We start from the raw sequence: 26,043 nt of genomic DNA, 5'->3' as shown, positions 1-26,043 counted from the left end.
CTCCCGAACCGCAGCTCCACAGGGCTCCTCCTCTGGCTCCATTCCTCCGCCAGGAACAATCCACTGATCCGGGTTTCGACTGCTGCTGACCAACAGCACCTATGGAAAACAGCACAGAACAAGTTCAAAAAATTAAAGTGTGATTTTTCTGATAAAAATTGCGAGTGGAATTTAAAATGCGATTTTAAAAAAAAAATCCAGGTTTGCTGTGATTGTTTGTAGGGCTGCACAATTTGGCCAAGAATTGTTTTATCATTATTTATTAATAGGAGTGTTGAAAATCAACATCACTGTTATTTTAGTATTATTTATAATTTTTATTAACACTTTGAATTACGTTTTATTTTTATATTTTCATTTTTCATTTTAGTTTTAATTGTTTGTGTTTGTCAATTTTATTAGTTTTTCTTCTTTTAAATATTACTATTTCCATTTAATTTATTTTTATTTCAGTTTTAGTTTTCAAATATTTCCAGTTAGTAACTGTAGTGCTTCAACTTAATCTTAATTTCATTTAGTTTTTCATATTTAATTTCAGCTTTATTTTAATTAATATAAATGTTTTGTATTTTTTTTTAACATTCTCTTTATTAAGTTTTCCAAATTGGCACACAATTCTAACAAAAGTACACTTTTTATTTGCAGATATTATGTACAATAATATTATAACCTATACATTAACATGTTAAATTTTTAACACAAATAATGATGTAGAAAAAATAACATTTATTATTATTAGGGATGCATGATATATCGACCGATATATGTTAATTTTAATGTTATCATTAAATTGTTTAATGTTATCGTAAATTAATCAGTTGTTATTTCCATTTTTATTGTAATTTCAGTTAAAGTTTTAGTAATTTTGTTGGTTATTTTTGTCATTTTTTTGTTAAAAATATGTCTATATAGCTTTTATTAATTTTAATTTCAGTTTTAGTTTCTGATGTATTTAAGAAATGTGTCCATAATATTATAATGAGAACATTATAATTGTGTGTTTGGGACATGGCTTTTAATGGTGAGACTTTTGTTTCTGTAATCAGACTCTCAAAAATTATATTAACATTTTGATTTAGATTTATCGGCCAATATATCGGTTATCGGCTTTCAAATATAATGAATAATCGGTTATCGTATCGGCCAAAATTTTCATATCGGTGTATTCCTAATTATTATAATAATTTTTTTAAGTGGGGGTGGGGGTTTAATTATTGCTGTATTATTAAAATAATTAATAATGGGTCTCAACAAAAACGTTTTAATAGTTTTAGTTAACAATAATAACCCTGTGTGAGTGACTTTTGACAGATGGATGCAGCAGAACTGCAATTGTGATGCTACATCCTGCTCTCTGATTGGCTTATCCTCCAGCTACTGATAGTCCCTCAGGTTTCTCCTGCACTAAGAGGATTGTGGGATTGATGGTGGTGGCACAGTGACATCACGTGCGTCTGACAAGTTCATGACACTTGTTGTCACCTGGCATGTTCTGGGCCAGACGGAGGTTATTTTTACGGTGTGCCGCACACGGCTTGAGTTTGTGTCACAGAAACGACAAAGGAAAGCTTTGATTTCAGCTTGTGTTCAGTGCTCTTCTGTTCCAGTTCATCTAAAACACAACTGTTTTCTTGAAACATGTTAGTCCAGTTCTGGTTTCCCAGGGTCAGTCACACATGACCATCAGCTTAAGGTACAAAAGAGCGGATTCTCAACCACTCAGTCAACAAAACAACCACGACCTGTGTGTTCCTGTCACTCTGTGATGAAGTACAGTTTAGGAAAAATGGACGACAATGAAACCTCTTGTACAAACAGGTTTGAGAATAACTCAACCACAACCTGTAATTTACAGTCCCATAATTCCACCCTGCTGAAAACATGTCTATATCACATTCGACCCCAAAATAACAAAAATAAAACAAGGATAATGTGCAGTGAGCCAGGCATTGTTGCAGTATAATTGCTTTTACATGGGCGATAATTATAGCATGGTGGTTTACCAAATAAATAAACAAGCTAATCTACACAGCTGGTATATAATGCATAAATAAATACAGACATTGATTATGTTGGTATGAAGAGAGAAAGACGTCAAATTATCCATCAATCCCTCACGCAGCAGCGTTAACTAGTTTTTTGTGATTTACTGCCAAGGTAATATAAAACAAAGTGTACAAATGTACATGGGTTTTATTTAAAAATAAAATATAAATATTTTATGATGTTAAATGTGGAAATGCATCATCACAGTGTGTGAAAAGGCTCCATGACAACTTTTTATGATCCATCAATTCCTGATGGACAAAATCCATTTTTTTTGTCAGAAATAAGTCACATTACTGTAGTAAAATGGATTGTGAATGTCATTTCAGGTTCTCAATGACGCATCAAGGACGTTTGTAATCAAAACAAAGTGGGTGCGAAACATGAATCATCAGGTGTCTAATTGAATCACAGCCACTTATTTCCAGCTATGTCATATTGATTTAGAGTTTAATGCATAAACATAACAGATATGATTTATTCACACAACTGATTTTTGCATGTAAAATCACTGCAGCAGAACTATCGTCTTTCATAATCGTATTTTCTGACCACACGACCAGTGGAGATCGGTGGAGATCACAGCCGCTGTCAGACTTTCACCCAACATCACCGCAGCCGAGCGCCATGACCTTATTACAAGGACAAACACCCTGGAGCAACCTGGGGTTAAGAGTCCCGTTTAAGGACACAATGATGGGAATCTGATTTTGTCTGTGGATTTCTCTGAAACTAACCAGTTACCAGCCTTATCGACCAGACCGCACCACAAATAGACCAGTGTTATTTTAGGATCATTGTGATACTATTAGAGTTTTTTTATTAATATATTAATCAGTTTTTATTTTTATATTTCCCATTGTAATTTTAGTTAAAGTTTTAGTCATTTTGTTGGGTATTTTGTAGTTTTTTTAATGTCTATATAGTTTTTATTCATTTATTTCGGTTTTATTTTTAGCTATTTTAGTACATCAAGTTAAAGTTATTTTAAACCACTCACACATATACCAGAGTTATTTTAGTATAGTATTAGACTTTTTATTAATATTTTGAATCAGTTTTTGTATATATTTCCGATTTTTAAGTGTAATATTTTAGTTAAAGTTTTAGTCATTTAGTTGGGTGTTTTGTAGTTTTTTAATGTCTATATAGTTTTTATTAATTTTTATTTGAGTTTTATTTTTAGTTATTTTAGTACATAAAGGTAAAGTAACAACTCACAGATAGACCAGTGTTAATTTAATATCATTTAGATACTATTTTTTATTTGAATCAGTTTTTATTTTTTTTCCATTTTCATTGTGATTTTAGTTAAAGTTTTAGTAATTTTGTTGGGGGTTTTTTTTGTAGTTTTTTTTTGTTTGTTTATTAAAATTATGTCTATATATAGTTTTTTATCAATTTTTATTTTAGTTTTAATTATTTTAGTGCATCATGTTAAACTAAATTAAAATGAGAAATGTGTCCTTTGCAACTAGCTGAAAAACTAAAAAAAAAAAAAAAAAAAAAATATTTTACGTAATGAAAGTGTTTCTTATGGTTTTAGTTTTAGTTTAGTCGACTCTAATAACCCTGAAATAGACCCAGACAAAAAGCATCATCACTTAATAAAAAGTCAGGTGACTACATCTGTGTATGGTTGAAATAATTCTTGAGTGTGTAAAGTATGGATGTGACTATTTTAGCAGTAGCAGAGTTATTCGAAATCTGCTGTATGTTTACAGTAACAGAGGAAAACAGGTCTGTATTTAATCATAAACACATGCACATGATGCTAAATGGAGTGACATTTGTCCTGCTTTAGACACCTGTAGCATTACAGGCATGCATTCTGGGACAAATGGAAGACTTTGGATGAGACAAATCACTGTTTAAAATCTACTACACACTCACAGGTCTTGCAGTTGCCGATCGCCGCTGTGGCGAGAGACTGAGTGTATGAAGAGCGCTGAAAGGGAGGGATTTTGACTCATGCGTTTGCTGATCCTCTGCCCTCTACTCACCCTCTTTCACTCCGACACAAAGGGCAGCCATTTCAAATGAGTTCCCCTCGCTTACACAGACATGCACTGACTGCGGATCGGTCTGTAGTTGGCACGCGTTGCCGGGAATGTTTGTGGAGCTGGTCTGAGATCAGCGAGCATGAGCCGTGATGAGTAAAACTACAGAGCGGATATGCAGCAACCACAGATTTACACACACAACAGCTCAAACAACTCAGATTCTTCTGTTCGGTTACTTGGATACAAGGAAGCGAAAGATCATCGGAAAAGCAGAAACCTCTGACACAAAACTAACACTCGTATATCTGCAGGTTTATGGTGTGATTAATTATTTACAAGATGCACTCAAGGCTTTACTGGTCGCCTACAAGATAATTAAAACCTTTTATTGCCTGTATTCATGTTTTACTATATGAATCACACATTAAACACAAAAACTGCACTGTACAAATTGATTTTTCAAAGTTGTAAATAAAGATTATTAGAGTATGTACTATTTTAGTCTTTCTACTTCAAAATTTCATTTTTAAAGGATTAGTTCACTTCAGAATTAAAATTTCCTGATAATTTACTCTCCTCCACGTCATCCAAGATGTTCCTGTCTTTCTTTCTTCAGTCGAAAAGGAAAACATTCCAGGATTTTTCTCCATATGTTGGACTTCACTGGGGTTCAACGGGTTGAAGGTCCAAATGTCAGTTTCAGTGCAGCTTCAAAGAGCTCTACATGATCCCAGACGAGAAATAAGAGTCTTATCTAGAGAAACCATCTGCCATTTTCTAAAAAAAGTTAAAATTTATATACTTTTTAACCACAAATGCTCATCTTGCACTGCTCTGCGATGTGCCACGCATTACGTAATCACATTGGAAAAGTCACGCATGATGTAGGAGGGTAGAAAAACTAATTTTCTCTTCCAACTTAAAAATCGTCAGACATCGTTGTTTTACCTTTTTTTGTAAAGGTCGTTTGACTTAGTCTTTGAACGTTTGCTTTGTAAACACTTGCTCGGTACCTCTGCCTACGTCACGCATGACCTTTCCAACATGATTACGTAATGCATGCCGCATCGCAGAGCAGTGCAAGACGAGCATTTGTGGTTAAAAAGTATATAAATTTTATTTTTTTTTAGAAAATGGCCGATGGTTTCTCTAGATAAGACTCTTATTCCTCGTCTGGGATCGTGTAGAGCTCTTTGAAGCTGCACTGAAACTGACATTTGGACCTTCAACCCGTTGAACCCCAGTGAAGTCCACTATATGGAGAAAAATCCTGGAATGTTTTCCTTCATTTCTTTTCGACTGAAGAAAGAAAGACATGAACATCTTGGATGACATGGGGGTGAGTAAATTATCAGGAAATTTTAATTCTAGAGTGAACTAATCCTTTAAGTCCTTTAAGTGTTTCAAAGTAAATCCTAAAAACATTTTTTTTCAGTGTTGCCCTCATAAAAAGCAGCAATGCCTTTATCCATGGCTGATATAGAGATACTCATCAACAAACCTGCAGCAAATTCGAAAATAATCTGATGTGACATAAATGTACTGTTTTAAATCTCCTTTCTTGGAAGTAGAGTAACCTGGTGCAGCTGTATACATGCAGAAACAGGGGGAGTTTCAGAGAGCTGCAGTCTGACGTGCTTTTATTGCATAACTGCACTACGGAAGCCTGGTGACCGACAGTCTAAAGTGCCTTTAAGTCATGGGTAACAGGACAAGTCATAGGGACGGCCGGAGCGAAGCTGACATGTGTGCGATGGATGGGTGGGTGGGTATGGATGGATGGAAACAAAAGGTTTAATACAGTTTTCTAATGGGTTATAATGCAGTTGAAACAGGTTTACTTGACTAATGAGGATCAATGGGATTTTGCCCTGTACAGCGTTGTGTGACAACGATTACAGCCCTAGATGAGAATTAAATGAACAGATGTGCTCTAGATTACGCTGCGCAGTGATCTGAACAGTCACAAACATGCATGCTGCAAAAACTTCACTTTCTAAGAACACTTGACAGTGATAAACTGATTTCAGATCACTTCTAAATGTAAACAGTACTGCGTAGTGTCAGGATAGTACAATATTTGTTTGTGTGCGATTTTCCAAGTTGGAATAATAAAATCAAAATGAAATATATCAATCTATGCATCTATATCAGTTTAAAAATGTAAATAATACGATTAAAATAACATAGTAAATAAAATAAACTAATAAATAAATAGTTAATAATCTATTATATTAGATTAAAATGAATGTATGCTTTTTTTTTATTAACACAAATAAAAATTAGATTAAAATTAAATAAATAAACAAACAAATAAATAATGTATTTAACAGTACATAACCATAATGAGTAGAAAAAAAATATGTAACTTAGATTTTTAATATTAATTTTTCAGTGTTTATAAAAGATGGATGCCTTTTAAATTTTAGGTTGGGGTTCACCAGGTTGTTTATATTTGGGGGTCCTTCTTTGGCATCTAAAAGATTGAAAACCAAATGACATCACATGACACCTGATTTATAGCTCTTATATATACACAGTATATACATATATATTCTTCAAATATCTGTTTGTTGACATATATTCTGACTGGGGCTCAGGTGAAGGGCTCGATACAGTGATTTCTCATCAGAGCATCATGTCTGGTTTAGATAATATCTCCGTACCTCATCCTCCCGTTCGTTCTTGAAGCACAGACACGCCGCCCGCCGCTTGAATCCTTCCCGGTCGTACGTTCGAGTCTGGTTCGGTTTAAACTTCATGCTGAAATCCTGTCGGTCCTTCGGTTAATATATCCGACCGCCGGTCAGCAATGCTCCCTGAACGGCCCGAGCTCCGTGAGTCACCACCGACGGTCAGAAAGACGGACCAGTACCGGGCTGGACCGAGCCTACGGGTTTGCGTTAGTTTAAAATCCTATTTAACGCATTCCTCCGCGTTTAGTCCGGTAAATTCGATTATTTAACGTCAACTCTGCATTCCGCTACCCATTCCCAGGTCAAAATACCTCGTCTTCCCCCGGTATATATACGTGTGTGGTGGGCCGGGTGCGAAATTATTAACGTTAGTATGTTGACGGCTTGGTTCTTAATATTCATAAGTTAAACCTTTAGCATTGGAAGGTTACCAGGCAACGTCAGCATATATTAATCATCAGCTTTCACCATTGGAAGGCAACGCCGCATCGTCATCACAAACTAATTAATATACATGAGCGACACCTTCGGCGTAGTAGGATTTGTAACGCGGCCGCAGCGCTCGAGACCTCCGTCAGGCGGGTCCGTGAACTGCGCTCGCTCACACTTGTCCGTTACCGCATTACTGCGTGGCCTCCTGTCACACATATCTCGCAGATATATATATATGACTGCTCTTTTACTGTTAATTTAAGAATTGTTGTTTAGACGAAACACGTAATTTGAGCATAGATAGGCCTATCTGTTGACCACAAACAAATCAATTTATATAGTCACGTGTTTTTCGACAAAATATGTAGATCTTACGAATAATAAAAATAAATGAATGCAGAAATTAACTAATATTAAATTAATACTGTGCACCATTCCCAACCAGTTGAATATACAGCAATAAAAAGAGGTGTAATACCATGTTTTTTGTAAACTTTTCTCTAATGTAGTGCGGTTAGTGAGCATCTGGAGCATTGGACTTTGACATAAAGATACCGATCTGATTAAATTATGAATGATGACATTGTTTAACTTTGACAAGAAAAGAATTCGACAACATTGTAGGCTAATCAAAGTGCAAATGATGATAAAGAAAGAGTTTGGGAGAGAATTGTCAGATTTGTGTGGAACTATAGGCACCTTATTCAATGATAAACAATCATTATTTTTACAGAGTATTTTTCAAGGTGGGCTTAATCTTTAAATCATTTGTAATCGGACATTTGACTCAAAACCAAGTTGAGATATAGACCTGTGACAACTAGCTAAGAGGGAACCTTCCCACAACTTTCACTAATGTCCGTAACTACTTTGTGTTCAAAATTTACAAAAATTATATAATGAGCGAGTGCATCATGAATCCATTTTCCAAACAGTATTTTTGTCTTATCCTGAATCACTACGGTACACCTATAATAAGTGTTTATATTCGGACTATTTTAGACTGGTTCGGGTCGGCACCTCTGCAGAGTAGCACAGTACCTGCGTGACTTGTCAGCGAGAAGTAGCTCCGGCTACGATGTTCTTCCGCAAAACGCATGCAGTTCTGTTTATTAACCGCTAGAGCGCCAAAAGTTACGGACTGCATGTACTTATAACATTATAAATATTTGATTATTATCTTATGTTGTTCTTTGAATGTCTTTATGTTATTTTTACTTGATGAATATTTTAATAACGTTGAGAAAGTGTTCTGAGCACAACATATTCGTAACGTTCTTATGATGTTGTACTTGACGAATATTAGCGTTAACATTTTAGGAATATTACAAATAAACGTTCAAAGAATGTTATATTGTGAGTAAAAATAAGGTTAGGAGAATGTTGTAAATACGTCATCGCAACCCTAACAATTTAACTGGACATTGTAACGCTTTAGAAATATTGCAAATCACTGTTTCCACAATGTTTTTAGAACATAAATCCATTATAATCTTAATACATCAATAAAATTCAAGTGAATACATCATTCTTGACGAGGAAGATTTAGTAACTAACCTAAGACAGACAGAAGAACCACACATGCCTGCAGTCGTCATTTCTTTAATGAGTGAATTACAGACATCTGGTTAGTGAGTAACTAACTTGTGTCATGAACCATGATGACGTAGACTAGAACCTCAAACTCAACATGGGCCAAACTCATTAAGCACGTAAATAAGACAAGAGCATAATGGAAATAAACGTTTGCCATGGGCTTTCAGCACAACAGATTCTGAGACAGATCAGAGAAGCGTGAATCTGTTCATGGCCTTAATGAGATTACATGGATCTGATCGGAGCAACATCTGCCACACACTCACTGAACGTGACTTTTCATTCACATTTACTGCATAACAAGCTTCATGAGAGTTACTGTCTCTCTCATTTGTATGCATATGTATATGCAGGTTTACTGGTCAGAAACACTCATCTGTCAGCGCTCAAACAGACTAAATAGTAAATAGTAATCAGTTCTATTTGTGACCATATTCAAACAGTCAAGGTCTTTAGAAACCTGTAATGGTAGCTATTGAGACACTGCAGACATAACAAACGGATCATTAGATATGAGAAGACAGAAACAAGAAGCTGTTTTGATTGCTCTCCATGTCCCAATCCTATAAAAGGCCTGCAGACAGACACAAACATACAGGACGGAGAAATGTGCCGTCGCAAGTGCAGAAATAACTTCAACTGCAGCCACAGCAGCTCTGCACCACTGAGACAGTTATATAACCTGTCGTTTGGTTGAAGAACCAAGTCGTGTGGAAGAGAAGAGAGATAAGAGATATGACAGAGCTGCCATCCTGCAGGTCTCAGAGAACTTGATCCATAAATCCAGAGGTCACTGCGGCTCCAGAAGTCTGAGACAACACTGGAAATATGGGATTTAAATCTCATTTTAGCATGTAAAATGTCATTACCAGACAGAAATTTCTTTATATAGATGTATTGAAGAACTTTTATTTTAAAGCTTTAAAGGATTCATGTTTACTGGGGGAAATGTAGTTTGTATGAAACAAAATATATAGCCTATAATTTTATAGAGTTAAGCATCTGAACAGACACATCACGTAAACTTTTTTTTTTTTTTTTGCTCTAAACTTCCATGTGCTGGACCATCTAAAAGTATTGAATTATTTCTCAGGAATCTCAATTTTAGATGCCATCTCATTATTGACAAATACTGTAAATTCTCTCACAAATATTGAAAATATACTGCATTGATTAGAAACATGGTTTAATGGTGCCGGTCTCAAAACCAGATCAATTATTTTCTGTTTTATTTGCAGAAGTGAACTTTCACATTAACACACTTGAAAGGCAGGGCAGTTGTTGAAACTAAACACATGCAGTGTTTGTATGCATGCCATTCATGATGTGAAATTTTGACATTAACTGTTTTTTTCAGGATACATTCTATGGAAGCTTGTTTTCACCAAGAAATAATAAAAAAATTAAAAAGGTAATTGCGACTTTATATGCAGGAATTTGGTCTTTATAACTCTCAATTGAGTTTATATCTCAAAATTTGGAGAAAAAAGGTCAGAATTGTGAGTTATAAATGTGCAATTGCGAGAAAAATGTCAGAATCGAGAATTATAAACTCGCAATTATGAAAAAATAAGTCAGAATCGCGAGTTATAAAAAAAAAAAAAGGCAAAATCACAAGTTATAAACTCGCAATAGTGAGAAAAAAGTCAGAATCGCGAGTTATAAACTCGCAATTGCGAGAAAAGGCAAAAATCACAAGATATAAACTCGCAATTTCAAGAAAATAGTCAGAATAGCAAGTTACAGTCACAATTGCGGAAAAAAGTCAGAATCGCGAGATATAAACTTGCAATTGCAAGAAAAATTAAGAATTGTGAATTATAAAATCTGAATTTTTTTTTCTCACATTCTGACACAATTAAACCCACAATTTCAAGTTAGAAAGACCAAATTCCAATATAAAGTTGCAATTACCTTTTTATTTATTTTATGACTTACAATTCTGATTTTTTTCCTCACAATTTCACGTTTATATCTTGCAATTCTGACTTTTTTTCTTGCAATTGTGAGTTTATATCTCACAATTCAGACTGTCTAAACTAGGATTTGTGACAAAAAGTCAGAATTGTGAGTTATAAATTCACAATTGCAAGAAAAAAAGTCAGAATTGCAAGATATATACAGAATTGTGGGACAAAAAGTCACAATTACTTTTATCTTTATAATTATGTGGGGGAAACAAGCTTCAAATAACAATCAGATTCAAACCTGCAAAAAAACTAAAAAAAAAAAAAAAAAAACTTAATAAAGAGAACAAACCAAATAACATAACAAAAAATATTTTTACTAAAACTGAACATTTACAGATTTAATTTTCCCAGACAAGTCATACATATTCCTCTCCAGCCTAAACACAAACCTTTACACGCACACTCACACGAGTTTCGTTTGGAATACAACAGCGTCAGAGCAGGTTCTGTCAGATAGGCCATGATTTAGACGGGTTCACCACATGCTTTTAATGAACTCAAGAGTTTCACAGGAAGAAAAAGGTAAAAAAAAAAAAAAAAAATTCACATCATTTTGTCCCTGACCAAGAAGCAGCATATATGCAACCCATGTTAACAGCCCCTCTACGCCCCATAACATAAAAATTAACTAACAAAAATGAACCATCCACCTGGGTGTAGGGCCTGGATCCAGTGAAATCCACTCTAATAGACACTGTATTACCCATTCTGACAGGGTCCAGTGTAGTGACCACGCAAGGGAAGCTGGGAAGGCCCAGGCCGTCACCACACATCATTTCCTGGCCGAACCCAGAAGCAGAGAGATCATATAGTGGAGCGAACATTATCTCTGAGCTGAACCAGGAACACACCCCACACTCACCCAAACGGCTGCAGTAGATGCTTTTGAATCGGAATTTTTTTCGTTTGCTGTTTTAATTTGTCTGAGAAAGTGTCCTTTAAATGCAAAAGAAGACAGGAGGAGATTGTTCCACTTCTCTCACTTGATGACACCTTTTCCTTCTTCTAAACTTCAATGTTGTTGCCGGCATAAAGCCTGGTCCATGTTCGGGCTGCAAGAGAGAAAATAACATCAACACTGAATAACATTTAAAGGCACAATATGTAATTTTCGCCACTAGAAGTCACTTATTCAAAACAAAGGCATCGCTTAATGACGCCTTGATTTCGTGGAATCATGGGAGGTGTTGTCTTCAAGTCTACAGCCGGTGGAAAGAATCCTACAGGACTCATGGATGAGCTAATGTATTAAAGATTTATTAACATTACTGTAGTATGAAGCAGGGTTTTGGAGTGGAACAAGGCCGCTGGAGCGATTGCTAATGAGAGGCGAGCGCGACACACGGCTCAAGAGCAGTGGAGCTTTTATTATGACGAGCACTTCCGCTTCTTCCGGTCATGTGTTTGAGGCGCAACGCACCGCTGATTATCATATTTGATTTGTGTGTTGGAAGTTGTTATAATGCTACTCTGCGTTCGCGCGGCGACTGCTATGAGACACTTGTTGCACACTGCAGTAAGATAGATCGATATTAGTCATGGAAATTAGTCTGGAAATTGAGGGTAACGCAGGTATGACGTCATTGATAGGCGACGCACGGACACGGTCCGTGTCCTGGTTAAAATTGCTGATTTCTTTGGATTTAAACATTTAGGATAATGTAAGTACATAAGTCAACAAAATATATAACACTGTTCTAGTGGTTTTTGGATATTTAAATCTTACATATTGTGCCTTTAAATAACAAAACAAATCGCTGTGTACTTATTGCTTTATTATTATTTATAGTTATTGTAATATATATATATATATATTATATATATACCCACATACACAAAAAGTTAGCACAAAAAACGCTACTTATACAACATTTTAATTGGACATTCGTAACATTTTTTTAAATGTTAGTTGTTTCAGAATGTTCCGAGAAAAGTTAAAAGTAACGTTCCAAAATGTTTGCAAAATGATCAAATGGAACGTTAACGTCCGAATAACCATGACATTTTTTTAAACTGCGGGATTTGAACAGTCAGAACACATTCAGAAATAACATTTTCATAACTTAACGGGAACGTTCGAAAAAAACGTTATTAGAACATTTAATTGTCTAAATGTGTAAGTCTGTAGCTCAAACACCCTCAAGAACAGCATTTAATATCATATTGACTTTATTTGGGTGAATCTCACAAAACCTACCAGTAAAATATGACTAATACAGTAATGAGAATTGGAATGACAAAAAACTTGAATGGTTCTAAAATAGGATTCATTATTATAATGTGAGCTGAACAAGTTGTGATATTCATCCACTTTTCTACCAAACAATACACACAAAAAAATAGCATAGTACTTATCTAGCAAAATAAAAAGCCCAGCTAGTCCCACAGATCTGACCTGTTTCAATGGCTTGAGCCTCGTTGCTCTTCCACTGTTCAGCTACATCATTGGCCAGTGGATCATCAGGGTTCGGAGCGCTTAGTAAAGCCTGGATAGAGAGCAGCACTGTACGGATCTGGAGAGCTGGAGACCACTTATCTACAGGAGAGGAGGAGGTGAAAATGTACATTAGCCATATAAAGCCTACAGTGTCATATTTGATACATAGAGGCCTGATCAACAGGATCAAAACGCTGCAGACAATCATCTACAGTCCTTCTGTCGTCTGATCAATAGTTAACACTTTTTTAGTCTTTTAGCATTTGTACAAACATCCACTTTCAGCTTGCTTCAGGTGTGTTTTTGCTGTGAAATATTGCATAATATCATTGCATAATGATATTTTTCCCTCCATATTTTCACTATATCATACTATATGTAAAATACATCATCAGATGAAACACCTTTCAGGATGTCCAGACAGATCCTCCCCAGTTTGTCCACATTAGGGTGGTAGATTTTGGTCATGAATCGGACCTTCGGAGCAGCCATGGGATATTCCTCTGGGAGGAACAGCTCCAGTTTGAATGTCCCACCCTCAAAGGGTGAATCCTGCGGACCAGCGATGACCACGTGGAAATATCGAGCGTTCCCCTCGTCAGGCTCTGCTTTGATTCCAGGCACAGGCTCGGCCATCAAGCGCTGCGTCTCCTATAGAGACACATACACAAGGACATGGGTTCGATTCCCAGGGAATGCATGAACGGATAAAATGCAATGCAATGCAAGACGCTGCCAAATGCATAAATATAGATGTAAAAAATACAGATAAAGCAGCTTCACCTTTATTGGTTTCAGTTGCTTGAAAACAAAGTTCATTTAGAAAGTACTGGGTTGCTACAATGAACCATTTTAAGATAAAAACTGTTATTGCGTCAATGACGTGACGAGTCATTTTTTTGTCCAATATTTTTGTCCTTAATAATAATAAAAAACAAAACAAAGATATGACATCCAAAGTATGTAAGGTAGCACAACTAGCTCTCTTTTATTGAATCCAAAGGGTTTTAATTACATTTTGCTACATATAAAGGTATTTTAAAGATTTTGAAGTGTCAAAAGGTCATTTGGTTTAACTGTCCAAAGGCCAAAACAGCCGTTTCATTTTTGATTAAAATATTTTAAAATGTAATAAATGTACTTATTTTTATTCTGGCATGATTTTATAATAAATAATTTATCAACATAGTGCAAAATGGTATTAAAATTATGTGTAGAAGTCATTGCTTTGTTATGAGAAGGAATGTCCGAAAATTAATTTCATTGATGTCATTTGGAGTAACCAATATAAAGGGACCATTTTGGGTCAAGTCATGCGGTCAATATCATGTGACAGGATGTGACATCATTCAGACACCTGCAAAAAAGTGTCATTCGGTAAAACTGAAATTGTGGTTAAACCTAATGACTTTTTTTGGTGACAAATTTTGTCCATCTTGTAAAAATGGCAAAAGCAGTGTTAGTTGATTATAAAAACCACATAATCTCATCGTTAACATCTTAATAAAACTTCAAAATAAATTATATATATTATATCTCCATTATGCTTTTTTTTTTACACTTTTAAAAACCTTATTCATCAATGACCCTAATAAAGTTTGTCAAACAAAAAATCATGGACATGATTAGAAAAGGTTAAATGGTCCTGAAAAAAATAGTCACACTTCTGCTCCTTGCGGTAAAAAATGAGCGCATTGGAAATGAATGGGAGACGAATTTCACCTAATGAAAACTTTTGGTACTGCACCCAAACAAAATCTTACTGAAAGCTCATTTTTTGAGATATAAAGCTCAAATTTTGAACACAACTTGTTTAGATTCATGGCTTTGATTTTCTTGTCATTTCAGAGTAAGAAATGTTTTTGAAAATATATATATTTCATATAAAATTTTAAAATAGTATTTTTGTGCAGTTTTCATAAAATTCTGTAACTTTTCTTAAGTTAACTGTTTAAAACTTTTTTCATTTCATTTCAAGTGTCGTCTTTGAAAGGAGAACAAAATTAAGTCTGTGCTCTAAAGCATTCAACATTTATGACCGTTTAAGTCGGAAATTTCAGTTTCAGGTCTATACTCAAAAAGTGAATAAATGGATAATAACTACAGTGTAAATATAATTTAGTACCACACAATCCCCTAAAAATACAAAATATTATATAAAAAACATTATTGAACTGAAATATAGTACATTTATTTCATTAAAAAAAAAAAAAATTCTGTCATTTTTGACCAACACTTGAAGAGCACCAGAGGGTAGTGTTGCCAAGTCTGCGGTTTTTCCGCAGAATTGGGCTACTTTAACAATGTTGCCGTGGGTTGTTTTTCATGTCCGCGGGTTGAAGCGACCTCAAATAACATGATATTCAGCCCCTGAAATGCGAATTTTACCAGGGGAACCCTGCCAAAAACATGGATTTGACCCCCTGAAACACGATTTTTTACCAAGGTATCCCACCTGAAATGCAATTGGGCTAGTTTTGAGAAGCAATTTGATGGGTTTTGTTGTGAAAACCTGGCAAGCCTGCCAGAGGGTTAAAGCTGAACAAACCCTCAAATGGCGCATCAAAACTGTGGTTGGTCTCTTTAAACGTCAGTCAGAGTAAGTGGGCGGTTCTTGGCTAGAATGAGCTGCAGTCAGTGTGGATCAGACTTGATGACAATCAAAATTCTGGCAATGCAAAATTAGGAAGGTATAAAAAAAACAAAGATGGATGAACTAATCTCCATGTGCTTAATTAATCATATATTTACTTTCTGAGTAATTCAGTTCATTTCCTGATTGCATGTAAACTCTCATTGCTCTATATAGCACAAAATGTCCCACCTGCAGACAACACTAACACACATTTCTACAGTGTTTCCCACTGCATCGCATCTGTTAACATGTTCATGTGTCACGCAGCGGCTTTAAACACACCCAGAATCTCTCAGCTGACAGGAGCACCGCTATTCGCTTACATTACTGGCTCTTTAACAAACCTGAACTATCTGATGACATTATTCCAAGTTGCTCTTTTTATGAAGGCTATTTTCCCCATATTTTATGAAACGTGGATGTTTAAAAACAGTGTGCGCGCGGGAGCCACCCTGCTGCAGCGCGAGCTCGGGCCAGCAGCACGTGCCGTTTTCCCTTATTCTTAATGCATCGCTTTTGCAGCGCGTACAAATACCGCAACGGAACGCACAAAAGAAACATTATGGGAGACATACCTTAATAATCCTGCGGGGCAATCCAGCCATCTTGTTTTATTAATGCGGTTTGCACCGTGGCCCGCTCCCTACTCCTCGCGTTGAGGTTGACAGCGCATGCGCGCACGTCTTCCGGTAAACGCGTCATCATCCGCTCCAATGGGTTTTCTAGGAAATGTAGTTTTCTGGGGAAATGCGCGTTTTTTACTGTTTATTAAAGTATACATATTTACTTTACCCACCAAAAAAAAATCATTGTACTGTATTATTTAGATTTTACTTCATTCATTTTACTTTTTGTTAATTTCCCGTGCATCTGTTCTGATTATTATGATTCTTTTAAAGTTTGTTTTATGTAAAGCATTGTAAATTACCATTGTTTATGAAATGTGCTATATAAATAAATTGATCTCATTTCTTAAGTTTTATATTATTTCATATTTATTTTGACTTTACAAAAAAAATTTATGTTTATACTATGTTAAGGTAATCAAATGCAATTGTCTGAGGTAATCGACTTTAAAACATTAAATCGCATTAAAGTCAATCATTCAATCTATATTTTAGAAGTTACCATATAATCGACCATGAATACATTATAATACACAACACACTGCAGCAACAGCCGAAGCAGGGGTTTATTTCATGTGTAGCAGCGCATGTACAAAGAGTCAATCCTATACTAAACAAACATCAGAGAAGACAGGAAAACCATCCAGAACTATCGGTCTTTGGGTGGATTTCGGTTTCGGCGTCTGGTGTGATACCTGAGAAAGACAACAAACCAGTTCATAAGCACAGCAACAGCATTTTCTACATCTGAGCCGTGTTTTTGTATTGCACAGAACGCAAACTCACTGTCCGACGGGGTACCAGCGGTGTTTGGTGGTGTAGAACATCTTGCTCAGTTCCTCGATGGTCGGGGCCTTTTTATTATTTAAAACCTCTTTACCAAGTCTGGCTTTCAGCACCTGCTCATGAGTCTCTGCATGATCACTGACGGCATCTGGTCTGACAATCGGCTACAGCAAACACACAAACATCACTATCAAAACTACACAAAGGTTTCTGCTCTCCTTCAGCACATGCATGAGGATTTATGCGAGTTTACAAGAAATGCGCACCTGTGTGAGCTCATAGGGTACGTCTTCTGTGGGATGGTAACACACTATTGTGTTTCCATCAGATGTCACTGCGATTTCCACATTACTGAAACACATGACACATTTTTAGGTAAACACCTCATAATGAGCAACACTTTATCTGATACAGATGAAGCCTGACGTACAATAACTGCAAATGCATCATAATATATATCATAGTTGAACAATTAAATGCGCATTTATGAAGAATGCAAAGGTTAAAAAGGGTTAATTCACCCAAAAATGAATATTCTGTCATTAATTACTCACCCTCATGTCGTTCCAAACCCGTAAGACTTTCGTTCATCTTCAGAACACAAATTAAGATATTTTTAATGAAATCTGAGAGATTTCTGTCCCTCCCTCCATTGACAGTCTACGCAACTACCACTTTCAAGCCCCGGAAAGGTAGTAAAGACATCATAAAAGTAATCCTTGTGACTCCAGTGATTTAACCTTAATTTTATGAAGTGACGCGAGTGCTTTGTTTGCACAAAAAATATTAATCTCCAACGCGTGTTCACAAGAACACCGCAACGCATGCATGTTATGTTGACGCCAGAGCAGAGAGGCTTGAAAGTGGTAGTTCAGTGTTGCCATGTCCGAGATTTTCTACTTTAACAATGTTGCCGTGGGTTGTTTTTATGTCCGCAGGTTGAAGCGACCACAAATAACATGATGTTTAGCCCCTGGAATGACAATTTTACCAGTAGAACTCCAACAAAAATGCAGATTTTACCCCCTGGAACGCAATTAGGCTAGTTTTGGGCTAATTTTGAGTAGCAGTTGGGCAGGTTTTGTTGTGAAAACCTGGCAACCCTGTGGTAGTTGCGTAGACTGTCAATGGAGGAACAGAAATCTCTCAGATTTCAACAAAAAGATATTCATTTGTGTTCCGAATATGAACGAAAGTCTTGCGGGTTTTGAACGACATGAGTGTGAGTAATTAATGACAGAATTTTCATTTTTTGGTGAACTAACCCTTTAAATAATAAACACTGACCTGTTGTCGTTAATGGATGGACCTCTAATTGTAGATTTGTTGTGGGATGACAGAAAGATTCCTGCTAAGAATGAAAAACAGTACATTTTTGTCATTTTCCTATAACCTCTGAATTGAATGCAAACAGACACAAGCCAAAATAGCACAAAATCGCTCATTAATACGGTTTGGAAATGTCACAGTGTTGTAGGTTATACAGTACAGCACAGTCCTTTACTGTGACTGTGTTAGCAGCGTTAACAGTAGTTAAACTTTAGATTATTTATCAACAAAATGTAATAGGTTTTCTGCATGAGAGCTCACCTCTGAATTGTTTTATATTTCTGCTGGTGTAAAACAGATTAGCAAGCCTGCTGATGTGACCCGACGCCATGCTTTCCGCTCACGGAACTGAATCGGTGGAAGAGAAATTAATGACAAGACGGAATCCGAGATGGGCGGAACACAACAGTTTTGTGACGTTTGCGGTCTATGATACCGCATTAATCCACGTTTTAATTCTTTCTTATGTGTTTTGCTTAGTTTTGTGGTTATAATCCGAATTGTCTTGCAATTCGATTCAAAATATGCCCCGAGACTTGAATGAAGTTCAACGGGGATTTCAGTCATTTGAACTTTAGAGCGCCTCCTAACGGTAATAATCAAGTGTGCTACACAAATATTCCTCCGGCTAGGAAACAGTCCGCGCTGGTGGTCGTTCAGACAGATAAGTTACGTTGTGAGAACTCTATTTAACAATTAAAACAGTAAAAATGTGGTCTTTCGGTACTTTGCAGCCCACTGAAGGGCAGCGAAGCATTTATATGGATAATCATAATACATTTAAAAATGTAATATTTACATGACGCCAGTCCGTTTTGAATATTTATGAACAATTATTTTAAAGGAGGAAAAAACTTACGCCAACAGTACCGCTATTGCCCACTGGAGGGCAGCAAAACCACCGCCATAGAGATAATTCATCATTCCCTCAATATTAATTTCTGAAAACATCAAAGCATCTGATTTTCAGAACTTGTTAAAAGCTGACATAAATACACAGACAGTTCTCTTGGATTCCACAATTTTATTAATTGTTATTCCGATAACAACTGCTATTTTATAATCCCAAAATTGGGAAATCAGTTTTAGAAATTATTCAAAATTATTCATACACTTCCTAAAAAGAGGAAATATGGAAAGAAAGTTAAACCTGCAGTCTTAGAGGAGATTTTAAGATTCCCTCCTAAAGGAAAGCACAGTCTGTTTGGCATCAAACATTTGTCGACAGCAAAGATCTGATAACGGTGTATATATAAATACAGTATATATATCAGATAAACAAACAGTGAGAATCTTTTTGTAACACTTGATCTGATGGCATAAATATGTTCTTTGTATTGACAGTCACTGTTCATATTCCGTATGAAGCAATGATCCATGATTCTCCGTCTTCTGTGCGTCATCGATTCAGTCTCTCGTTATGTTGGTCGTTATGAGACCTCCATCTCACTGCTGGACGCTCCGGATACTGTATTCGCCACCAAACGCTCCCGACTGCCGAAAACCTCCGCAACTGGAGACAGAACAGATTACAGTGATCAAACAAAACAAACAACACATCAAGAAAACCCTCACGGCTTGAGCTTCATACCAGCAGCGACGTCACTGATGTCCCACACGCGCAGCCCGTCCCTCTGTCCTCCAAACGCATAGATGAAGGGGAGATCTGGACAGCAGGAGCCACAGAAGATCACACCCTGAGAGAGAGACACAGACAGTCCTGCGTTAAAGCCTGATTTTACTCGATCCTGCTGTTCGTACGGAGGAGATACGCTACCATTTTCATCTCTCTGGAGTGGATCAGGTTGGGTTTGTTTCCTAGAATGTCCCAGATCTTCACGTGTTTGTCTGCTGAAGATGTGACCAGACAGCCGCGGATCTGACTGCTCAAGTCCATCCCTACGGCAGAGGTCACACCGGGGTCACATTTAATATGGTCATTAAGAAAACATTATAGTTTTTGTTAATATTTTGTATCAGTTTTTATTTTTTATATATTTTCTGTTTTAATTTAAATCTTGGTTAAAGTTTAAATCATTTAGTTGTAATTTTTATTAGTTTTTTTAAAACATCATTTATTCATTTTTATTCCAGTTTTAGTTATTTTAGTACATTAAGTTAAAGTATATGGTTTTTTTTTTTTTTGTGGTTTTAATTTTAGTTAACTATAATAGGTTTTATTGTTATATTTTCTGTTTTAACTTTAAAGTTTTAGTTTTTTTTTTTTTTTTTAATTAGTTTTTGTTTTTAAAGTTGTCTACATGGTTTTTCATTTTTATTTACTTTTTTTAAATATTCTGAATGGGTTTTATTTTTATATGTTCTGTTTAAATTTTAATTTTAACATTTTAGTTTTTTTTTCATTTTTTATTAGTTTTTGATTTTTTTTAAAAAGTCAACATGGTTTTTAATTTTTATTTCAGTTTTTTAATATTTTGAATAGGTATTATTTTTATATATTATGTTTTCATTTTAACTTTAATGTTTTAATTAGTTTTTTTTAATGTGTCTACATGGTTTTTAATTTTAAGTTTTTTAAAGATTTTGAATAGGTTTTATTTTTATATTTTCATTTTAATGTTTTAGTATTTTATTTTTATTTTTTGATTTTATTTTTATTTGTTTTAAAGTCTACATAGTTTTTTATTTTTATTTAAGTTTTTTTTTAAATATTTTGAATAGGATTTATTTTTATATTTTAATTTTAGTTATTGTGGTACTTCAAGTTAAACTAAACAAAAATTAGAAATGTTCCTTTGGAAAATAACTGAAAAAAAGTGTATTTTTAAAAATTATTTTATTTCAGTCAGCGTTTATTTTATTTAAAAAAAAATGTATGGTTTTACTTTTAATAAATTGATTATTTTAGTTATTGTATTGTAATTGATATAGGCTACTATTATTATTTTTATTTTATTTATATTTTCTGTTTTCATTTTAATTTTAGTTAAAGTTTTAGTCATTTTATTGTTTCTTTTAGTTTTTTTTTAATATATATATTTCAGTTAACATTTATTTCAGTTGAGGAAACAGTTCTTTATGGTTTTAGTTTTAGTTGGTGACAATAACCCTGATGTGAGAGCGACTGTACAGACCTGAAACCTCTCCATCGTGAGCTCTCAGCGTGAACACGGGTTTATCCGAGCGAGCGTCTAGACAATAAATGAAGCCGTCCTCTGTACTCGCCTGCAACACACATCACAAATTAATCAAGGTCAAAGTTCACATTAAACACACCGAACGGCTCAGCTGCTCACCAGGAAGTTGCACGGAGAGAAATGGTCCCAAATGACACGCTCCACCTGCCCGCTGAAGCGCCAGATCCGATGGCTGTCGTTCGGACTGCGGCAGTCGTACAGGATCGCTGACCTGTGACACACAACGCTCTGATTGGTCAGGCTCAGTCGTGCTGCGCTCTGATTAGTCAAGTCATTTTCTACACCAGTGACATCATGACCTACTTGTCGTATGATCCACTGACGAGAGTTTGAGCCTCAAACGGGTGAAACTTCAGCGTCTGAACCTGCGATAAATGATAAGTGAATATGATCAGAATAAACCGACTCTCCAGAAATACTTGATTCTGATACATAAGATTTCTATTTCAAATAAATGCTGTTTTTTTTAACTTTCTATTCATCAAAGAATCCTGAAAACAAAGGTTTCCACAAAAATATGAAGCAGCACAACTGTTTTCAACATTGATAATAATCAGAAATGTTTCTTGAGCAGCAAATCAGCATATTAGAATGATTTCTGAAGGATCATGTGACACTGAAGATGGTGCTGAAAATTCAGCTTTGATCACAGAAATAAATTACAGTTTACAATATATTCACATAGAAAACAGTTTATTTAAATTGTAATAATATTTTACTATTTTTACTGTATTTTTGATCAAATAAATGCAGCCTTGGTGAGCAGAAGAGACTCTTTCAGACACTTTTGAACGGTAGTGTGCATCATCCCTATCATCTCATCATCTCACACTGAGGTGTGTTTGTACCTTATCCGTGTGTTTCTTGAGGGTCGCCGCTGGTTTTCCCTTCTCCAGATCCCACAGGATCACCGTCTCATCTGCAGATGCGCTCGCTAAAACATTCCTGCACCAAAAACACTCCATCAGTCACCGAAGACGGCATGAAGAAAAGCAGGCGGTGTTCAGAAACGCTCAGACGTCTCACCTGACCAGTCTGTTCCAGGACAGATCCAGCACAGCATCCGAGTGGCCATCAACAGGCTCAGCCGCCTTGGAAAAATCCCAAAAAAATCACTCACAAACATCGGACATCACAGTGGAACATTCATAACACTACATTCAACACATTATTAGCTAAAAACAGCACATAAATAGCATGAAAAATGACAACTGAACCATGAAATCTAATGGCAAATATTTTTTTTATGGAATATAGCAGTGTTTATTATACTTGATTTATCCATTCAATTCTTTCTTTGTTTAAATTTGTTCCTCGTAATCTTGAATCAGAACAACTTCCCCTCCCTCTTGCAGTGACTCTTCTCTTCTGATGTTGAGGGCGGGGCAACCTGTCACTCACATGAGATCCACCAATAGCAAACCACAACCATCCAATCAATTCCCCATGGACAAAATCAAGCCCCGCCCTACATTTGTTCTTGTTCCAGAAGCTGTTTCACTCTGATATACAGCACAATAGAGAAGAAAAGACGAGCACCTTCTTTGCTTTCTTCTTCTTCTTCTTCTTGCTGCCGAGGGAGAAGGCCGGCTCCAAACAGTCGACCACATCCAGATCCCAGACATCAATCACAGGTGTCATGTTCCCCACGGCTGCGTAATTCCCTGGAGCAAACACATCAACACACTCTTATCGTCTACATTTTTCAACCATTTAAACCCTCAAGCAAATTTTCCTGCAATACAAAATATTTATATATTCAAATATTCACCTTGTGCTTCCTCTGGGCTGGGGTCAAAGTTCAGCCACTCCACACACAGCGGATATGCGGGCAGCAGGATGTCATGATGCACATACAGAGAGTCTTCCTCTGAGTTATACACTGAAAACACACACACACACACACACACACACACACACACACTCTTCAGGGTTATTATAGTTAAATAGAACTAAAACACGTGTTACTTGAATGTTTACTATAAAAACAAACTCAACTGTTGCCAAAGCAACATTTCTCTTTTTCTTCCAATTTAAAGGCATTAATACAATAGATTTTATTCATTAATAAATACTTAATAAAATAAACTATATAAACTTTTCTTAGTTTGATTTAGTTTAATTTGATTAATATAGAATTAACAAAATACATTTTATTAATTAATAAAAAATATATAAACATTTCTCATTTTCATTCATTTTAACTTGATATCAAATTAATAAAATTAATTTATTAATTAATAAAAACTTGAAATAAAATATAAACATTTCTTATATTCATTTAGTATAACTTGATTAATATAAAATTAATAAAAACTACATAAACATCTAATTTTCATTTAGTTTAACTTGATATCAATTGAATAAAATTAATTGGTAAATAATAAAAACAATAAAATGTATAAAAACTAAATAAACATTTCTCATTTTAATTTAGTTTAACCTGATTAATATTAAATGAATACATTTATTTTTATTAATAAAAAAAACAAACATCTCATTTTCATTTAGTTTAACTTGAATAATATCAAATACAAGTAATTTAATGTATTAATATAAAAATTAACTAAAAAAAAATCATATATATTTTATAACATTAAAAAAAAACAACTAAGAAAAGTAACAAAACACACAAGAAAATTACTTATCATTATTAAAAAGAAAACAGAAAATAGAAAAATGAATTGAAAATATTAAAGAAAAACTATAATAGCATCTGAATGATCATAAAACTGCAGGTCACCGTAAACATCCAGGTTACAGCAGTCTTTCTCCGCTCGTCCGGCTAGAATCAGGTTATCAGTGGGTTTGATCTGAAAATCGTCCCGCTCGTAATGATCCTAAAAAACACAGCGCAGGTCAGACACACACACTTCCAGAAATCATCCCATTCCTCAAGATGAGTGTGTTTGTGTTTCTCACCGTGTCTTTGATGGTGATGTACGGGTCTTCTTCATTGGTGCCAAACACTGTCAGTCCTGCCAGACTGTCTCCAAGATTTGATGCAGCTGCATAAGAGAAGAAACAGTGAACATCTGCACCACAACCGTTGGATTCCAGAGTTAAAAGTCCCATTCATTTTCTCCAAAGAGGGAGGAACAGGGAAAGAACAATGTGTGCTCTTCACATACCAAGGTCTTCTTCATCATATTTGTCTAGTCCGTACTCTGCAAGCTCATCATCCTCCTCCGGCTCATTCACATCTTTCTCCTCTTTTACTTCTTCACCATCCGTCAGAACAGCTGATGCCTCTTCACTGACGTCCAGACCACTAACCACACCTTCATCGACCTCCTCCTCCTCCTCCTCATCATTGTGATCCCTGGAGAGATAACATATAAGTTTTCTAAAATTAACCACCTGAACATATACAAAATATATCTCTTATAAAACAATTTTGACTCTAAAATTGCTGGAAAAATCAAAGCCATGTGTCTAACTAAGCTGTGCTCCAAATTTGAAGTTGATATCACAATAATCGCCCGCTAACGGTTGTAACGTACCGTTTTCGTGGTAACGCAATATCCAATTTCAAAACGGTTTTTAAAGGATAAGTGTTTTATTATTTTTCTGAAATATGTGACAATAACAGCACACTAAGTGTCCTGCTACAGGGACACTGGTAGTTGACATGCTAATATTGGCAATGTTATTATTGTTACTGTTAACCAGCTTTAAATTGTAACGTATCGCGTGTATAAAACCGTGTCAGATTCAGTCTGAGCAGGTAAAACTTACTGTAACTCATCCTTAGCCTCTGATATGATGCGCTGCAGCTCTTCTTTGCTCAACTCGACCTGTGATGATGATTTTATTAGAGTTAAAACCCAAACACGTGTGCGAATCCACAGAAACATGCAGTATAAACTCAATCACGTGACAGACTCACTTTATCAGGCGTTTCTTTAGCGATTCCTCGCTTCACCCATCCGATACAAGTTATTTGAGAGCTCATGGTTGATTTGTAGAGATTTCTGATGTTAAAGCACAACACAACACGAGGATTCCCCGGGCTGCAGTCGTCACTGCGACGCACAGTGATGACGTCACAACAGCGCCAGGCCACACAGAAATAAAATTGCTTAGAGCGGAAAGTTACGCTTCATCTTAAAGGGATAGTTCACAAAAAATGAAAATTCCGTCATTTATTCACCCTCAAGTTGTTCCAAACCTGTATGAATTTCTTTCTTGAGCACAAAAGAAGACATTTTGAAGAATGTCGGTGACCAAACAGTTGTGGGGCACCACTGACTTCCGTAGTATTTTATTTTATTTTTTTTCTCCCATACTATGGAAGTCAATGGTGTGGATACCAACTATTATTTCAAT

General features: G+C 35.6%; 4 protein-coding genes across 5 annotated transcripts in view; all 4 read right to left on the bottom strand.

The window, feature by feature from the left end:
* The window catches only part of nudt4b (nudix (nucleoside diphosphate linked moiety X)-type motif 4b), a 10,300-nt gene extending 3,170 nt beyond the window's left edge, over window positions 1-7,130 (bottom strand). Inside the window, exons 1-2 of the mRNA XM_051891090.1 lie at window positions 6,716-7,130; window positions 1-99 (exon numbers count right to left, since the gene is read on the bottom strand). The exon at window positions 1-99 is cut by the window's left edge and continues 12 nt beyond it. Of these exons, the coding sequence (XP_051747050.1) occupies window positions 1-99; window positions 6,716-6,811 (195 nt within the window). The 5' untranslated portion in view covers window positions 6,812-7,130. The remainder of the gene's footprint in view (window positions 100-6,715) is intronic.
* A 3,906-nt stretch (window positions 7,131-11,036) lies between these two features.
* Window positions 11,037-16,588, bottom strand: ube2nb (ubiquitin-conjugating enzyme E2Nb). Its single transcript, XM_051891091.1, has 4 exons — window positions 16,391-16,588; window positions 13,585-13,831; window positions 13,139-13,279; window positions 11,037-11,795 (listed from the first exon to the last, which is right to left on the bottom strand). The coding sequence occupies exons 1-4, from the start codon at window positions 16,418-16,420 to the stop codon at window positions 11,749-11,751; spliced, it is 465 nt and encodes a 154-aa protein (XP_051747051.1). The 5' UTR covers window positions 16,421-16,588; the 3' UTR covers window positions 11,037-11,748.
* Window positions 16,589-16,989: 401 nt separating this feature from the next.
* mrpl42 (mitochondrial ribosomal protein L42) lies at window positions 16,990-19,103 on the bottom strand. Of its 2 annotated transcripts, none has more exons than XM_051891093.1 (5): window positions 18,818-19,103; window positions 18,515-18,575; window positions 17,494-17,578; window positions 17,228-17,391; window positions 16,990-17,136 (listed from the first exon to the last, which is right to left on the bottom strand). In XM_051891093.1, exons 1-5 carry the CDS (start codon window positions 18,885-18,887, stop codon window positions 17,091-17,093), a joined length of 426 nt encoding a protein of 141 aa, XP_051747053.1. In that variant the 5' UTR covers window positions 18,888-19,103; the 3' UTR covers window positions 16,990-17,090. The 2 variants fall into 2 exon arrangements, with proteins under 2 accessions (XP_051747053.1, XP_051747052.1); XM_051891092.1 differs by having other exon boundaries at window positions 18,515-18,578; window positions 18,818-19,102.
* Window positions 19,104-19,560: 457 nt separating this feature from the next.
* On the bottom strand, window positions 19,561-25,791 carry pwp1 (PWP1 homolog, endonuclein). The gene is made up of 15 exons (XM_051892364.1): window positions 25,604-25,791; window positions 25,453-25,511; window positions 24,846-25,036; window positions 24,637-24,722; window positions 24,458-24,554; window positions 23,486-23,596; window positions 23,254-23,378; window positions 22,741-22,805; window positions 22,563-22,659; window positions 22,018-22,079; window positions 21,814-21,925; window positions 21,652-21,742; window positions 20,334-20,455; window positions 20,148-20,253; window positions 19,561-20,069 (listed from the first exon to the last, which is right to left on the bottom strand). Exons 1-15 carry the CDS (start codon window positions 25,667-25,669, stop codon window positions 19,987-19,989), a joined length of 1,473 nt encoding a protein of 490 aa, XP_051748324.1. The 5' UTR covers window positions 25,670-25,791; the 3' UTR covers window positions 19,561-19,986.
* Between the last annotated feature and the right edge of the window lie 252 nt (window positions 25,792-26,043).

The sequence above is a fragment of the Ctenopharyngodon idella genome, chromosome 4, assembly GCF_019924925.1.
Source record: "Ctenopharyngodon idella isolate HZGC_01 chromosome 4, HZGC01, whole genome shotgun sequence".
In the NCBI taxonomy this organism is placed as follows: domain Eukaryota; kingdom Metazoa; phylum Chordata; class Actinopteri; order Cypriniformes; family Xenocyprididae; genus Ctenopharyngodon; species Ctenopharyngodon idella.
The sequence above is the reverse complement of the archived record's forward strand: the minus strand, read 5'-3'. Positions and strand labels throughout refer to the sequence as shown.

What these genes read in the sequence shown, in the direction of transcription:
- mrpl42 (XM_051891092.1), bottom strand. Translation starts at nt 18,887, where the DNA reads ATGGCGTCGGGTCACATCAGCAGGCTTGCTAATCTGTTTTACACCAGC. An exon ending in CCATCCATTAACGACAACAG is followed by an intron (nt 17,579 to 18,514) that starts GTCAGTGTTTAT and finishes CATGTGTTTCAG; the next exon opens with TAATGTGGAAATCGCAGTGA. An exon ending in CGCTGGTACCCCGTCGGACA is followed by an intron (nt 17,137 to 17,227) that starts GTGAGTTTGCGT and finishes TGTCTTTCTCAG; the next exon opens with GTATCACACCAGACGCCGAA.
- pwp1 (XM_051892364.1), bottom strand. Translation starts at nt 25,669, where the DNA reads ATGAGCTCTCAAATAACTTGTATCGGATGGGTGAAGCGAGGAATCGCT. An exon ending in AGAAGAAGAAAGCAAAGAAG is followed by an intron (nt 22,806 to 23,253) that starts GTGCTCGTCTTT and finishes GATTTTTCCAAG; the next exon opens with GCGGCTGAGCCTGTTGATGG. An exon ending in CATCAGTGACGTCGCTGCTG is followed by an intron (nt 20,070 to 20,147) that starts GTATGAAGCTCA and finishes TTCTGTCTCCAG; the next exon opens with TTGCGGAGGTTTTCGGCAGT.
- ube2nb (XM_051891091.1), bottom strand. Translation starts at nt 16,420, where the DNA reads ATGGCTGGATTGCCCCGCAGGATTATTAAG. An exon ending in CTGTCTGGACATCCTGAAAG is followed by an intron (nt 13,280 to 13,584) that starts GTGTTTCATCTG and finishes CCTCTCCTGTAG; the next exon opens with ATAAGTGGTCTCCAGCTCTC. An exon ending in GGCTCAAGCCATTGAAACAG is followed by an intron (nt 11,796 to 13,138) that starts GTCAGATCTGTG and finishes TCTCTCTTGCAG; the next exon opens with CCCGAACATGGACCAGGCTT.